The sequence below is a fragment of the Polyodon spathula genome, chromosome 7 (genome assembly GCF_017654505.1).
Source record: "Polyodon spathula isolate WHYD16114869_AA chromosome 7, ASM1765450v1, whole genome shotgun sequence".
NCBI classification, from domain to species: Eukaryota; Metazoa; Chordata; class Actinopteri; order Acipenseriformes; family Polyodontidae; genus Polyodon; species Polyodon spathula.
Window position 1 is genome coordinate 43,480,260 of NC_054540.1, and position 18,392 is coordinate 43,498,651.

The window sequence follows — 18,392 nt, forward strand, 5'->3', positions numbered from 1 at the left end:
ACCAACTAAATCAGTAGAGTCTAAATAAACCAATCACTTACCCCTCCTTTGTGCAATTGATTTCCATCCCTCCACCTCCCCCAATCACCACCCCCTTGGTTAAATCACAGGGGGATCTATCGCCTCATTCAGCCGGCCAGACAGTGGACTCTCAAACCATGCATTTTATCTGTACCACGTTCGTTTTTTTATTTCTTTTCATTAAAATGGCTAAGCGGGATGCACTGGCAGAGTGAGCATGTTGTGAATACAATGAACACATTTGTTATCATTGCAACTAAAGATTTGGATTAGAATTCCACTGGAGTCAGAACCAAGCCATAAAAAATGTAATCAGCAGAGTTAAAGAAGCATTACTGGCTGCTGCAGGTTAAAAATTAATCCAGGTTTTGAACACATCATTAGCTTTTAAAAAAGACAGCAGCCAAATTGAAAGTGCTGCTTAATCTGCAATTTAGTTTCTATGGGAACACCTAAACACATCATGTGAGAGCTTTAACTGGTTGCTGTAGAAGTCATGGGCATGCATCAAGGACAATGTGAAACCTGGCCTGCTGGTCTGAAATGGATTATTGTTTTGAAAAGCACTAGAGTAGCAACGCAGAATCCCACTAACTATCTTACATTATTAAAATAAAAGCCTCTCTGAAATGCATTGCATAGGCCTACTAGATTCTTACTCTCTATACCAGTTTTTCACCAAACTCTTTTCACTGTTTTGTACTTGTATTTCATGCAGTTAAAAAAAAAAGTGTGTCATTAAATCAGTGGATGTTTTTTATTAAACAATAAATAAATACAAATGAACCATTAGCAAACTCATAGCCACTGCTCGCATCATTAAAACAGACTCATTGCGAGGAATCATCTAGTTTCAGCAGTGTCCTGTATAGCCACTGCCCGCATCATTAAAACAGACTCCATTATCGCGTTCCTTAGTTTGAGATGCCTGTAGCAATAAGTCCAGAGGGTTTGAGGGACTCAAGCTATTTAGCCAAGGTCTAGGTATGATGAAGGTTAGCGCAGGAGAACTTGAACTAACCAGCCACCAGAGGGACTAGACTGTTGAGACTGTTTAGACAGCTTATTCATTCACTGGTATTTGGGACTAAAATGCAATATTTTCAAAGCGTTTCCTCCATTCTTTAAGTAACTACTATTTTTTTTTAAAGGACAATCATTAGAAAATGAGAAACAAAGCCCCCTGAGCATGCAGGAGGGAAGATGCATTACTATATCTCTTAGTTGTGTTGTTCTAAAGGAAGTTGCATTATTATATCTCTTAGTTGTGTTGTTCTAAGGGAAGTTGCATTGTTATATCTCTTAGTTGTGTTGTTCTAGTCAGGGAAGCTGCATTATTATATCTCTTAGTTGTGTTGCTCTAGTCAGGGAAGCTGCATTATTATATCTCTTAGTTGTGTTGCTCTAAGGCAGTGGTAATGTGGAAATACAGGCATTGCTCAGGAAGCGTGCCATTCACCAAGTAGACCCTGCTCTGTTCGACCAGTGGTTCTATTCCAAATATAGTGCCCAAGAAGGACGGCGGGTCCTGCCCTATTTTAGATCTGCGAGTACTGAACAAATACCTGCAGGTGTTATCGTTCAGGATGCTTACACACAGGCACGTCATCCAGTCTGTCCGACACGGCGACTGGTTCACCACCGTGGACCTGACAGATGCATACTTTCACGTTCCCATCTGCCCCGGTCACAGGAAGTATTTGCGCTTTGCTTTTCAGAGCAGGGTGTATGAGTTTTGTATCCTCCCTTCGACCTGTCACTAACTCCTCGGACCTTTTCGAAGTATATGGACACTATTCTAGCTCCTTTGCGGGCTCAAGGCGTCCGACTGCTGAACTATCTAGACGACTGGCTTGTCTGTGCGCAGTCGAAGGAGCAGTTGGCACAGCACACAGTGATGGTTACAGACCATCTTCAGCGGCTAGGTCTGAAGATCAATTCAGAAAAGAGCCGCCTCATGCCAAGCCAACAGATCGAGTTTTTGGGTCTGCATCTGGACTCAGTGTCCATGGAAGCGACCCTGTCGACACAAAGAGTTGCCTCCCTGGAACGGTGTCTCTCCCTGTTCAGGTTGAGAGAAACAGTCAGCATGGAGCTGTGCCAGCGCATGCTGGGGTTGATGGCTGCCGCCTCGCAAGCCCTTCCCTTGGGCTTATTACACCAGAGACCTCTATAGGCCTGGTTCAATGCCTTCGCGTTGCATCCACGGAGAGACAAACACCGCAGGTTGACGGTATCCCGAACCTACTGGAAAGCACTACGCTGGTGGAAAGTTCCGTCGAACGTCCACCAGGGCGTGAGCTTGGGTCCCATTCTCCGAAGAAAGGTGGTCACCACCGACGCTTCCAACCAAGGTTGGGCAGCAGTCTGGAACGGCTCAGGGATCCGCAGAGTGTGGTCAGGACCCTGGAGGTCAGCCCACATCAATGCTCTGGAGCTCAGAGCAGTGGACCTTGCCCTTCGACACTTCTTGCCAGTACTTCTAGGCAAGCACGTGTTGGTGTGGTCAGACAACACCATGGTTGTGGCGTATATCAACCGCCAGGGCAGCCTACGGTCCCCTCGCCTTCACCGGATGATAGCACGGCTGTTGCTATGGGCTCTCTGTGCGCGGTTCACCTACTGGGCAGAGTCAATTATGCAGCAGATCTATCCAGAGGAGGCCCTCTTGCAGGGTAATGGCATGTCCACCCCCAGGTGGTAGAACGCGTCTGGGAATGGTTCGGCATAGCGCAAGTAGATCTCTTCGCTTCGCGAGAGACCACGCATTGCCCCCTATGGTTTTCGGTGACGGACCTCGACTGCACCCTAGGAGTCGATGCACTGGCTCACAAATGGCCGCCAGGGCTCCTATATGCATTACCACCGATTCCGATGCTCCCCACCTTCTTAGAGAAGGTCAGGGTTGAGCAAGCGACAGTGATCCTGGTTGCTCCTCGGTGGCCTCAGAGGATATGGTTTCCGAGCTTGGTGCAGTTGCTACATGGTCAGCCACGTGAGCTTCCCCTGTGAGCAGACCTACTATCCCAGGCCGAAGGACGGCTTTGGCACCTGAACCCCAAGCTCATGCAGCTATGGGCTTGGCCCCTGAACGGGAGTGCCTGTCAGTCTTAGGGCTTTCGACGGCGCTGATTTCGACCATTCAGAGTGCTAGAGCGCCCTCTACTAGGTCGCAGTATACGTACAAGTGGCAGTTGTTCCAAGATTGGTGTCTGGCAGGGGGCCATGACCCAATATATTGTCCTATGGCAGTGATATTACAGTTTCTACAGAAACTGTTAGATGAAGGGAAATCTCATTCTGCACTTAAAGTGTACTTAACCGCCATATCAGCTTGCCATGTACGCATTGATGGTTTATCACCAGGTTGCCATTTTCTGGCATTGCAGTTCCATAAGGGCGCAAGACGTTTGCAACCTCCGTGAACGACCAGTTTATCATCATGGAGCCTTGACGTGGTGCTAGAAGCCCTTACCAATGCACCATTCGAGCCTCTCCACACTATGGATATGAGGCTCATGTCTATTAAAACCGCATTTCTGCTGTCAGTAGTATCAACCAAACGCGTCAACGAGTTACATGCACTGTCAGTGCATCCATCATGTACTCGCTTCGCAGAAGATGGTTCTAAGGTCTCCATGCGCCCAAATTCAGCGTTTTTACCCAATGTCATATCCCTGTTTCACATGAACCAACCAGTCGAGTTGATGGCGTTCCATCCTCCTCCTTTTTCTTCCCCAGAGGAAGAACGGTTACACATGCTCTGCTCCGTGCGGGCATTGAGGTGTTATATTGACCGTACAACGACTGTGAGGCAAACAGAACAATTGTTCATATGCCATGGTTCTAAGACCTTGGGTCAGCCGTTGTCTAAACAACGCCTTTCCCATTGGATAGTGGATGCTATTAAATTAGCTTATGAGTCTGCAGGCCTTCCACCACCAGGGCAATTGAAGGCACATTCCACTAGGGGTATGGCGACATCTTGGGCCCTCTTTAGAGGGGTGCCGGTGTCTGACATTTGCGTGGCAGCCAGTTTGGCTACACAGCATACTTTTATGAGGTTTTACAGATTAAACGTTCTGGATTCCTCTGCTCCACTATTTGGAGCATCTGTACTACACTCTATGGCACCTCAAGATGCTAATATAGTGTTTACTACCCCACCTTAGGACAGGTGTCATTGCGAGCATAGACGCTGAGGCGCAGCTCCGCAGTTGCGTTATGACGTAAGTCTGTCCTACTGCCGAGAATCCTTCCTCGCGACGGCTTGGGTACACTGTTCCCATGCCTTGATGGTTATTTTCGAATTGAAAGGGAATGATAGGTTGCAGATGCAACCCTGGTTCCCTGGAAGAGAAAATAACCATCAAGCCGCGAGGTCGCTCCGGAAGCCTTCACGGCCTGAAGAACAAAAGAGGAAGACAGTCTCTGCGCGCTGCGTATAGTAAGCTCCCAGGGGGGCGGGGATTTACTTACAAATCCACTTTCTCTGAATAATGTACTGGAGATGAGCGATCTTTAAAACGGAGTAGTGTTGACCAATTTGTCAAATTGAAACAAAGCAAGACGCTATCTACACTTTTCATTTTAGTTTATTGATGGTTATCTGTGTAAACATACTATTTTAAAAATATTTGCATTGCGTATTTTATGTAAATTAAGGGCACCACGCACAATTACTACTTGAGACTTGGCCTTATTAGAGTGCTTTCTCGTTATATATATATATATATATATATATATACACACACACACACACACACACACATAGAAGTTTTGACACTTTGAAATAAAACTTTAAATAAGAGCGTTGGCTAATGCCTTCACCAGTCAGTGCATTTAAGCTTCAGAGAGCAAGGCAGATGGATTTTAAAATCTGTTTGATAATGGTTCTGAGCCACTAATGTTTTATGTGGTCAGCTGAAGAGTGCTTAATATTAATTTATGACTATTCTTTTTTGCTTGTTCAATAGAGAATGAATTTAGAATTGGGAATGCTTTTCCACTTTAATGTTAGCTGTGGCCTCCTGATGTAAACTAGAAGTCATTATTCAGCTGCAGCTGAAGTTGCGCAGCACAGCACTCTCCTAGCAGCATGCCTGTGCTCTGTAACAAGATTCCTCAACCTGGCTCCCCAGGCACTTACACAGGATTACAAAATCCAACACTTAATATAACCCAATATACTAATCTCATTGCACAACCCTGCTTCTGAATCACATGGTTTAGTAACTTGTACATTAGAGAAGGATTTAATGTGCTATGTAAACATACAAAGTGTAAAAATTATGTTAGTCCTGATCTGAACAGCAGCAGACTGAAATACAAATGTAATTTAATCATTCATATATGAACTAATCATTTTATAATCTTCCCTCTTATTGATAATCTAAACAGTGACCAACTGAATGTATGCCATGTTATTGAAAAGTTTGTTCTAATACCTGCCGTAAACCAGCTCTAACCCAAGTAGGGTGGAGGTACAGTACTATGTGTTTACCGAGCCTCCTAGAGATTCTGTACTCGAGTGTACAGTGATCGTTAATTCTCTCAGCTAATCCACTGCATCACCCAGTTTAAGGGATTAATGGCAGCAAACTGCTGCCATTAATCCCTTAAGGAATCTATTGAATACCCAGCTGACTTGGGGGCTGTGTGTGGGGGTGGGGGGGTGGGGGAGGGAATCAGTCTCTCAAACTGGACAGCTGGTTGCATTATCTTGACCACACATTGGAAGAAGTAATTAACCCTGTCCTCAGTCCCCATAGATTAGGTCACCCTTGTCTTAACTGCAAAGAGCAGGGCATCTACAAGGAAACGTACCTCCCTATAGAAGACCACTGCTCTAATCTTGCATAGTAACCAGACCATGAAATGCCACAGGGCAGTAGAGAAGAGGTATGGTTTTTAGGGTTGCCAAGTGCCTGCTTATACAGTTGTTCCATTTGATACCACCCCCCTTTATAACGCCACCCTCGCATACCGCCAGATATTCTCTCTGAACAAATGTCACCAATATAAAAACAGTGCTATTTTTACCTGTTATATCGCCACCCGCCAACTTCCCCAGCCAAGCAAACATAAATAAAAGCATTGTACTTTCCCTCATTCTCGAGCCAGCCAAAAAATCATGGCCAATTAAAACAGCAAAGTTATGCAGTTAACCTTTGACTCGCTTTCCTAATTCGTTGTTAAGTGAACGTTCATACCAATGTCATCAACACTCCCGCTACCAAAGCAAAACAGAAAGTACAACATGGCGAGTTGACCCCACATTTAACACCAGAGCAAAAGAAAACAATCTGCATGTATGCATCTGAACATAAAAACGCAAGACATCACAAATGTTTTCTCACCTAAGTGAGGCATTGTCAGAGAGACGGCCGAAGTGGGCGGCGTCAGAACCAGGAAAAGTAATGAAATACACAAAGACGATGATGTGAAATGAAATGATGAAGACGCCTGTTGGCGCCGGTTTATTACAAAATAAAAGGTTTAAACAAACACGAAAACACAGGACACGGCACTCTACGCCAAAATAAATAGACAAACAAAAACAGACTAAACTTAACAAAACGGTGCACGGACAGACACTGACAAACATGGTGAGCAGATACTTTCTGTTATTATTATTATTATTATTACTACTACTACTATACTTCTTTCCTCCGTCTCCAATCCCGTTCTCCACTCACCGAACACCCAACCCCAGTATGTGACAACGTGCATCTATATATACTATTGTGCTGGGATTCAATTACCAATTAATTATTCACTTGAATCCCAGCACGTGAATTAATAAAGTGCAATTCCCCGTGCTCACATATTACTACATTTTACTTGCACGTGAAGTGCTGTGCAATCCTCGTGCCTAAATACACATATACATTTTTAAACACTCGTGTTACACAGACCCGTTTATATCCCGTGTACCAATGTCTATACACCAACATTTAAACACACCACACGCAACACATAACAGATAATATACACAGGGGCGGGCACTTTGTTACAGGCATGTACTGTTAATTGAAGGACAATTGGAGACATTCTAATGGATAAAAACAAATCGCTTATCTTGATGGAATGGATCAATTTGTTTAACCTGAAAAAGGCTTGATGCAGTCTAATATAAGTGACTTTTATAAACCACAGTAAATGTTTAAAAAAAAAGTACGGTAAGAGGTTTGTTTGTTTACGTGCAAGTTTTGCACAAATGAAGGCTGACTTAAACTAAAACATCAGTTTCGTAAACAGCAGATTCTTTTTTTACTTTTCATTTAAATAAAGTGTTTGCCTGTACATAGTCAACATGTTTTTTAAAATGCTTAAAAAAAATATTGAGCTTTAATTGCTTTGTGCAATAAATAGATGGCATTGTTCAGTGGGGAGAGTATTCAGCAGGCTTACAGTCGTGCCACAAACACTAATGTTCAAAATGAACAATACAGTAATAAATAAATAAATAATTGGAATTGTTGTTAGGGTGATTTGACACTAAATTAGTGTTTATTTTTATATTTTTTTCCTCAAAAGTAATTATAATTGTATAACTAAAATATAAAATGTTTGAATTTACTCCACTGTTGTGTGTGTTTTTATTTTTTTTTGTAGACTATAACGCCACCCTCGCTAATTGCCTGTTTTTGCCCATGGCCCTTACCTGGCGTTATAAAGAGGGCTGACTGTACCTAGTTTGCATTCATTCCAGACACAAAAAAGCAAACCAGTGTTTGAATCCCATACAACGTGTGACATAGCACTGCAAAAGAGCATCAATGTAATGAACTTCAGACAGATTACATTAGTTCTGGCCACTACGACCAGCTGCCCCAATCTTTTTGTACACTGAAATGCAAATAACAGTTAAAAAACTGTAATATTAAACTTCTCAGTCCATGTATAAAAGATTTACAACTACCTCAGTAATTTTTCTATCACAGGGGCACATTTTTTTTATGACATAGAAGTATCAAAAACAGAATTAAAAAGATTACAATCTACAAATCAGTAATCTAGTTTCTGGTCCAAACTGGTTCATATTGGTGACAGGTGCAGGTGAATCTTTATGGGAACGTGAAAAACAGAGGAAAACAATCCCTACACTGCTGATGGAGACGAGGACACAGGATGCACATTATCAGCTTCACTTGTGTGTGAAGATCCAACTCAGTGAGCTGCAACTGCATTCAGATAAACCAGAATCAGCCATGCAGCACACCTATGACCTGGAAGAGTAAAAGACAAGTCATGTTGCCCTTATCAGCACAAATGAGGTCCGACGGACCCAAAATCACTGGGATTAAAAGGCAGCATTTGCAGAAAGAAGGCTGTGTTCGTCTATGAAAACCACACAGTGAAGGGTCAGGTCAACTGCTCTGCATAGCGGCCCTTCACACAAAGGTTATTCATTTGCAGCTTCAAAAACACTTAATCAGGGATACTAAGGCAGCACTAGCAGGACTGTACATGCGAGCCTCTAGTCTATTTCTGTTTGTAAAAATATGTTAAGCACCAGGGATGGTCCAATAATAATAAATATAATAATAATAATAATAATAATAATAATAATAATAATAATAATAATAATATCTGCCATGGTTTAGAACAAGACCCTAATATTATATTGTAATAATACTGAACTATATCAAATGCACTTTTGCTTGGACCTCTCCTATTCTTCTACGTATCCAGGATAACAGCTGTGTTTTCATACTAGCAAGGTGACTGAGTGCAGGTGACTTTAAACCTGTACAGTACAGATTACCAGTACACCTGCATACAAGAGCTGACACTTAAATGACATGTGAATAAAAAGCATAGTAACATACCGCCTCGTCACATAAATAAACAATTATTGCTACCGATAGCATGGCACTGTGGACAGCAATATTCAGAACTACACCATCTTCCACACCTACAGCAGTTTGCTCTGGCACCTCCACAGGAGCCCCAGATGGAGTATGATGTGTTGCGAGATGCATTATGGGCTTACTCACAAGAATGCATTACATGGCTGTCCTGACAACATTGCATTTAAAGTTAATTCTGTAATTACATAACTGTGTAACAACAAATTAAATTTCACACTGGGAACTGTACATGTAGTCTTGATTAACAGAAATTAAATGAAACACAGATGCAGTCTCTTCAAAAGATATGTAGTGAGGCTGACTCCAGTACTTCTGAGTTAAAGTAGCGGTATGCAAAAGAGCAGAACCTACAAAAAAAAAGGACAATAAAAAATAGTAGCATTTACTATAAAAAAAAAAAACAAAGAATTTTCAAGTGTAAATTTCCATTTGCACCTGAAGAAGCGGTTTTAAGGTTTGTATATCATGGTTAATCTAATACAGTATCAGCTCTTCAAATCGATTATCGCTATCAGCCTACCATGATTAACACTGTCCGCTTGTGTGACAGGGTCTTCCTCGAGTCACGCTTGTGGGTAGCCGCTGTTCAAGCATACAGAGAGACTGAGGTGGTGTTGAAACGCCAGCACAGGCGCGCAGGATTTATTAACAAAAACATAAAACTAAAGTAAAATAAAGGCGGTCATGTGACGTTACCAGCAATGGTAACGCACAGAGGACAAATACAGCAAACTGTACAAAAAGTGCAAAATAAAACACAATGCCCCAAACTATAACTCAAAAGGTGCCGTGAAAACGGCAGGCCTTGCAGCAGCCCCGAGCAATCTCCCCGCGGATGTTTTTAAACTGATGGACACTCGGTCGAGACCCGCCCACGTGCTGATTGAGGACCAGCACAGCCAATCACTTGCTGCCCTTCCCTCAACCAAACATAGCAGTCAGCAAGTCTCAATCGAGCGCCCGTCTGTAAACAATAATACAATCAAACTAATCAAGTCCCAAAACGTCACAAAATAAACCCATTCCCACATATAAACCACACCAACACTAATTTACCACTGTGCAGGGCAATCGCACTGCCACAGCTTGCTAAACCAGCTTACAATGGAGAAAGTGCACAACACTACATTATTTCATAATACTTCTGTTTCAAATATTTGGTTGCCATGACTAATTCCCAGGGAAAAATAATCTACTGATTCCATCTGTCTTATATGACCATGACAAAACTAGACAAAAATGACAAAGAATTCTCTCTTCAGTACATGCATTGACTGACAAGCTTTTAAAGCTTTATGAATTTGGCACTCTGTACATTAAATTTAGCTCAATCAATTCACTTAATTTTAGGACTAGATGTATTTAAAACATAGACTGGAGTTACAGGACTGGGGATAAAACGATGCTGTTTGGTATAAGAAGACATTCTTTCCAAATCAATCACAAATTACATCTCAGAGCACACTGCTCACTGCAGGGGATGACATCTCGGAGCACACTGCTCACTGCAGGGGATGACATCTCGGAGCGCACTGCTCACTGCAGGGGATGACATCTCGGAGCACACTGCTCACTGCAGGGGATGACATCTCGGAGTACACTGCTTAAGTGTTTAAGCGAGGCATTTCAGAATAATTTTTTTCTGTCCCATGAGATTCTGTCTCGCTCAAAAGCAGCACCATTTTTTATATATATTAATCTCACATATTACATGGCTCAGCTCTCTTTTCATTTGGCATTTTTGAAAGTGTCGTGCAAATTCTAGTGAGATAGTAAATAAGTATATTAAGGTATTTGTCATTTGTAGTGAATACAAACATCTGATTTTTGTATCAGAATACAAAAAACATTTGTTCTATAACTATACATTATATATAAAAAATAAAAAGTAGTGACTAGACTAGTTTAAAGCAAGCTAAGTCAGTACCAGTACAAAAGACAAAGTTAGAAAAAAAAAAAAAAAAAAATACTTTTAAAATCCATCTAAATCTTTAGATAAAAATACAACTTTTTTTTTTTTTTTTCCTTATGTGTGGAGTGTTGTGGGTGTTACGTCAGTCAGTACACTCAGAAAGACAAACAACAAACAGCATGCCGGGTAGCGAGTGTGATGAAAGAAAAGCTCAGCCTTGGGATACTGAGGAAGTGCAGGCTTTAGAACCCAAACAAAAAACAACTCTAAAAAACAACAACTATCCTTATACCGTTGGTCTATAATTTTTGAACACCATTTGTTTGTGCATCTTTTGGCAAACTGAGTAAATTAATAACAGTAGCATGGCTCTGCAGTGGAAAAACAACTCCTGCTCCCTTTAACCTCACCGTGAGGACTCGGTATGGGACTGGCGTGGCTCGGTTGTAAGAGACATAAGATTTGCTTAGTTAACCTTTGGGTCAACACGTTTGCATCTTATTATTTTTGCAATACACAACTGAGATCACAAAACAACCGAGTGCAAGCTCTTGATAAAGTAGCCCTCCCTACATAGATAACCCTTAATTTGACATTGTATCCACTGTTTAATTATACATAGAATGCAATGTACTCCACAGCAGATTTTAGACTGTATCAAACCCATAATGCTCAACTAGTTTTGTATCTTCAATTTCCAAATCCGTGCAACTTAATTTACTTATGACCTAATGTTTGCATCTGTCAGATGTCACATGTTACTGCACACCGAAAATAAGGAAGATATTAGTTGCACAATATTTATATCATTACTGCTTTTTTTCCATTAAACCATACTGTGACTGCTGTATAGTAAGACAATACATCTGTGTCTCTGACAGTTTTCCTATTAGTGACATGCAAACCCAACAGCCACAACATAATGTGAAATGTCTACAGCTACAAACACGAGCCAGCAACAAAGTCAGAAGCCTGTTTAAAATGCACTATAGAGCAAGACAAGCCTCTTTACTGAAACGTGTCTCTTTATCTGCACTGTGCATGTCGTAAACTTCCCAGGAAAGTGCTGACAGTTCCAACCCAAAAACCTGAAAGGAAATCATAAGCAGTAAGGAAGCAGTCAAGCTCCAGTCCAAAGAATTCCCTAGCTCAGCTAATACTGAGATTAGCAAAGCGCATTTCGACATCTACTGATTAAAAAGTGCCAATGTATAAAAGGCAAAGCACAAGCACTGGATCAGACAGCCTACAGTACACGCAGAACCTAGAAAACTACATGTGGATTTTCATAGTTTCTGTCATGTTTTATTCATTATTCACATCTAGATAACAATGCAACAATGCAAACCCTAAACACCACACAAGCTTCACACATAACATTTTGATTCCATGTTGTAACACAATAAAATGTGGAAAAGTCCAAGGGGGGTGAATACTTTTGAGAGCCACTGTATAAGCAAAACGTGTCTTGTCAACATGGAGTGGCTTTGACTGCTATGCAATGGGAGTCTTATTCTTATCCCTATATAGATAGCAAGCAGAAACTCGTCTTTTCACACACCCTCATTCCCTCCCCAGTCTACAAGACCACACCCAGCCCACTCTGATGTTGCCATTATCTTAACCATCCCCTAATCTTCTCCTAACTTTAGCATAAACTCGTTGCCTCCTAAACACCGTTCGGGGTGCATGCAATTCAATTATCTGATCACGAGGGCCCTCTGGACTGTATGTGTCTGCACTGTTTTATTTCCTGTCTGTTCACAAGAGATTTAAACTTCTGAAGAAACGTCAGCAACATTTTACAACAAAAAGGCATAAAGACTTAGGAAGAGAATAAAACCAGATCCAACTGGTTTGAAAGCATTGCAAACAAGCCTTGACTCATTAGCGTGCATTGCGTGAAGAAAGAAACACTCTCAAGATGTAGAAGCATTAGGGGTCTTCCCTGAAACAGATGCTGCGAGCGCTAGAAGTTGGGTGTATTTCACCTGTTTTGTCACAGGAGTTTTGTCTAATGGGTGTCTTAAAATGGAAAAACACCAACACTATCAAACACCAAGGCGGCCCACCCTCAGCCTTCTTTACCAACGCCACAAAAACTATACCCTGAGCCAAGGACAGGGTTTAGCCAGGTAGGCTTGCTACTTACCCATACACAAAAACAATACCCTGAGTCAAGGACAGGGTTTAGCCACGCAGGCTGGCTACTTATCCATACCCAAAACTGCATAAAGTCACACAGCTTTTAATCTAACTTCAGTCAGAATTTTGATACAATTATTATTATTATTATTATTATTATTATTATTATTATTATTATTATTATTATTATTAATTTATTATTTAAGTGCCTGTCCATATTGTTATATCAAAAAGTACCCTCTAACAACTGAATGGAGGATGGTTGTGGAAATCTGACATGCAGCCTTGGACTGGATGAATGAACTGTTATTTTATGTTATGCTTTGTAGCAGGGCATCAGGTCAAGAGTTTGAGTGATCTAGAGTTGTAAACACACCACGGGGTTAGTTGTTTCAGTAAATATCGGTCTCCGAGTCCTTTGGCACAGCCCTGCATGTTAGTTTCTGTCATTCCTCAGAAATCACCCCCTTCACCCCACCCTTTGTCCAACATGTACATGTTGTATAAAATCTGTTTTAAGAGCTACTAAAACAATCCAAGCAAACAGGTGGGCTGAGCCAGTCTGGAGGATCGCTTCTGGCTTGTTTGTGCACATTTGTGTTTGGGGAAAGCCAATCAACTAAGGATCATTTAACAAACGACCTACAGTGACTAGTAAGTGCCCATATGGTGAGACAACACCATCTGGACACAAAGACATTGGCTAAACCACGGTACAATTGCTAGCCTGGAGACATACCAACAAGCAAGTTTATTTTGCTTTGTGGGAACACTTCTGGGGTTACAGTACAAGAGCTGGAGACAGTTTGTGAAGTTATAGGCCCCAAGTTGGTGGGTACAAATTGTGTGCAAACAAGGTAGTGTACAGCTGCTTGCCAAAGTCTTGTTGCAACAACCCATAATCCCGCCACTGTGTAGGTTCAACTGAACTTACACAAAGTGGGTTCAGCTCCCAAACCACCACAGCACTGCTGTGTAATCTTCTTACTTTGATTGTTTTCTGTTCAAAATACCAACCCTGCTTAGGAAAAGATTATCCTTCCATACAACTTGTACTCTGATAAGATTTCACTTTCCCTAACTCAGCAGAAGCAGCCTGAAATACTTAACTCAACTTGTGCATGATTCAAACATCACTTCCTTAAAAACACTGCAGAGACCAAGGCACTGTATTTGTCAAAGGCACACTTGTTTTTGAAAGAAACCTGAAAAAAAGGCTCCTGTAAGTCGAATAATCAAGTACACTAACTCTCTCCTGTTCAATCAAAGACTGTACAGTCGGTCCATTTTAGAGTTTAAAGACTGCTCATTCAGTCTAACATGACACAATCCAGAGAAGTGGAGGCAGATGTAGAAGTCAGTGCAGTTTAAAAACACAGAACAAGGAATGGGAACTGTCAACTCATTTTAAAAAATGGAATAAAACACTGCCACTGATGTACAGTTACGGCCAAAAGTTTTGCATCGCTTACAGAATTAAATAATTTTACTTAATAAAGTCTAATGAAACCTTCTGAATAATGTCACGTTAACATATTTAATCACATAATACTTTGTAGTTTTCCATATACTTAACAAAAAACTGACAAAATGTGAAATTTCAAAATCTAACATGAAATACTGTATTACTATTATGGCTACCGGTAGACGTTTGCAATATAATTTTGCAGTTTATGATTACATGATGAATAAAAGATCCAAATTACACATAAATACACATTATGTCTCAGTCCTAAAATTCTCTGTCCATAGCAGTACAGTGGAATCCTTATATTTACAAAATGGTAAGCAGGTCTTTATATGCCAATATTCTTCTCATCTTAATGTGAGCTAATGAATAACTAGCTCAATTTTCTGCTATAGCTCAATTTTCTGCTCAAATTTATTTTCCCATCGCTATACCTGATCATGTTTTTAACATGCAGTTTTTTGCTGTTTTCCTGTGCTTGACAGGCTTCCACTAAGCTATGCTTATGCAGGTAATACAGTAAGCTTTTGTAAAAGGCATAATCTAATCTCTCATATTGGGGAACAGTTTGACACATTTTTCACTGTGCTGTAATGATGAGGATGTGCTTGTTATAATCTTACTTTCTGTAACACATTTCACATTTTATTCCTAAATTAAGTTAATATTTCATGCCCCTTAAACTGGAATCTGTGACTGAAATAAAGGGACCTTTTCAACACCACTCAATAAGGGAAACCAGGGGGTGTTTTCACTGAGCAGTGTCCGAGTTTACATCACTTGTGGATTGCATAAAATGTGTGACAGCCCAGAATATTAGTCATGCTTGATAATTCAACCACTACTTAACAACTGAATCAGCTACTAGCAAGCAAGTTTAAACCAGACACAGATTACTCATCAGGTATAAGGTATCATTCCTGTACGAGCTTTAGATCCTAGCCACAGAGCACTGCTTTCAGTGTTTTCTGTCACATTCTGGAGGTAACAGCTTTCTGAATGTCAGGATTAATGAACTTCAGTGACAGAAATAAATGACTGAAACAGTTCTGTATCAGCAAGGAAACAAAATTCCTGCATAATGGGGTTGGGAAAGCTAGCTGATTACGGGACAAACACAACTCTCAATCATGAATTCTAAGATAACACAGAAAAAATGTTTTGTCTAATTCCTTTAGCAGTGTGTTTTCATTTGATAATACTTGAGCACTGAATCACACATTTTGGGTACAGAGCTGGTTTGCAGTTTGTTTTTAGATCTGGTTTGAATTAGAAAAAGTACTGTCTTTTATGAATGGTGGGATCTTTGACAGTTAAACCTAATGATTATACATCTTGGACCAGCGATATAACATTATATCTTGGCTCATTGTACAATGAGGTTCAAAGAATGTGTTAATTCCATCAGTGCGCATACTGTACACCACTTATAAAAAACCTTTGGGGATTGTAGAAAGAGTGTAAGCAAAAAATGAAACATAGCCATCACATCAGAAGCCAATTTGAACTTCATGGTGACAGTGCTTTAATAGTACAGTGAAATTGGTTTGTGGTCCATATTACAAGTACTGTACAGAGAAAACCGGACCTGTGGACGTGCGACCACTACCGATCAAAGCTGCACACTGCTGCAAGGTGATATTTACAGCATCACCCTTGTGAAATGGTATCAAACTAATAAACATCGTTGTGTAATAAACACGCATAACCTGTAAAACTCTCCTTTTAACTTGACTAGTTGGATACACAACGGGAGACAAAGTAAATAACCTGAGAGAATCCCCGCGCCAATAATGGCAGCTGTGTCATGGCTTTGTCAGAATGTTGCAATTCCTTAACCTCACAGGGGCAGCCGTTATAACCCCTTGGAGCTATCAGGTCCATCAGACCCTAACTTTCCACTTCAGTGCATAGGGTCAGCTCAGTTATGATTCCCAAATATTCACATCCATGGTATGTATAACAAATTACATATGGGTTAATAATTCTGTAGTACATAACAGCACTGCTCAATTGATTCTGATCAGCACAATACTTGTTTTAGATTAAATAGATATAAAATCCCTTACCTTTTCCGGCTTGGTTTTGTTCTGCAGTAGATGCTCCAGGTACAGGTCTGAAAGCGCGGTATGCGCACTATTGACTCGCTCAAATACGGCAGCGGGCTCGTTTTTATTAGATTTGAGTGTCATGTTAAAGGTTAAATACAATTGCTACTGTTGCTGCTAGACTGCTAGTGGCTGTAATTAATTAATCGAGTACACTGCGTCCCGTTCTGCTGGTTCGGTTGCGCTGCTGCCGTTGAGGAAGGGGAGAAAAGGGCCGTCAGCAAGCCGTAACTTGCTGATAAAGCCTCTTTAGGGTTGAAGTCCTAAGTCCAATTTCAGGGTGCGAGGAGGCACACAAAACAACCTTATCGAGCTCAGCTGACAAAGCAAGTAAACATAAGTGACGGAGGTGGGGGCTGAAGCTCATAGCTCACTGCAGCTTCCTTGACACAGTTACGTGCTAGAGGCACAGGACTCAACCAAGCTTGGCCTTAGTGGGGGAGGTGTCACATACGCAACACAATCATATATGCACTGTTATTCCTCCTGTCACAATGTATTTGAATACATTTAAACTCGTCCTCAAAAGCCAATGTGGTTTATTTTTTGTAAACCTTTAGACCTGATAATGCTGTTTTCTGTCGGATCTACCCCGTTCTAATGGAGTTTACCAAGATGAGTCCTCTCCTTGTGTGTGTCTGGACCATGTCACTTCAGAACCAGATAGCGAGTTGAGCAAGGTGTGATTGGGTCTACTATGCTTCAGTAGACTGTACCCTAGGTACTATAATAGTTCACTAGAATCCAGGAAAATGACAATATGTCCATGTCTTGAAGGTTTGCAGTTCCACGACCACTTGAATGGAGTTGCAGCATTACATAATTACGTGAACACATTGTAGACAAATTGTACACGATGGAGATTCCTCCCCTACATTGCTCATTTTACGGACGGTTTCCCAAACAACAGAAAGACAAGGAGCTCCTGTATGTCTTCAGTCTTAAGTCCAGACTCTTGACAGTAGACCTGTTTTGCAACCTTGTCATTCTTACAGTTTAATTTATTTTTTTCTTTTGCAATTCCAGTTCAAGAGAACATTTCTTTACTATAATTATTTTCTTGGGAACACAGACACTTATAAAAGTTTCCCATAGTAAAAGCCTAGCAAAGTGTAGTAAAGCACGGTAATGCAGAGATAAGCATGTAAAGCACAGACAGGTATGGTAAAGCATATTAAAAACATGTAAAACCAGGGTAAGCTGTGGTAAATGCATAGTATAACCATCCGGAAAGCAATGTAAAAGTGCAACAATACAGTACAAAACACTGTGGTAAACCTTTAGAAAGGGAAAGCCACAGTTATGCTTCTGACTATTGAATACAACCATGTGATATACACATGGCGGTGCAGACAGGCTAGGTCATTTTCTCTCTGTTCATACAAGTACAAGTAATTATGCTAATTGCCCGCAGAAAGGCTCCACACTGAAGAATATTAATTAAAGCACATCGAGATACTACATGGGTGCAGGGTGTTGCTGTATATAAATTAACTTCTGTTCCATCAATAATGATAATAATTATCATTTTCAATTCACTGTATTTTATTTGTGTCAATGGTGTTAATGGAACTTTCTTGATGGCTTTATATTGTGCTGGTGCTGACTATGGGTAGTTTTACGATACTCTAGGGCACATTTTCCTTAGTTTCTGCTGAAGCGCAACATTATCAAGCTGTTTGGTAAAAGGAAGGAGCCCTGTCTGTTCCCTTGGAGTGTCCAGATACCACTTCTGCTGACAAGCAGTCTGTAATCTGTTTCCATTCAAACCCAACAAGAAAGACATGCTTTCTATTCTTCATCACAAGTATTGCTGTTGCAAGATTGCAGTATATTCATTCCTCACATGATGTGTACAATAT

At 40.9% G+C, this 18,392-nt stretch overlaps 1 protein-coding gene across 1 annotated transcript in view; it reads right to left on the reverse strand.

Moving 5' to 3' along the window:
- The window catches only part of LOC121318638 (55 kDa erythrocyte membrane protein-like), a 29,077-nt gene extending 12,159 nt beyond the window's left edge, over nucleotides 1–16,918 (reverse strand). Inside the window, exon 1 of the mRNA XM_041255532.1 lies at nucleotides 16,492–16,918. Coding sequence (XP_041111466.1) covers nucleotides 16,492–16,614 — 123 coding nt within the window. The 5' untranslated portion in view covers nucleotides 16,615–16,918. The remainder of the gene's footprint in view (nucleotides 1–16,491) is intronic.
- Between the last annotated feature and the right edge of the window lie 1,474 nt (nucleotides 16,919–18,392).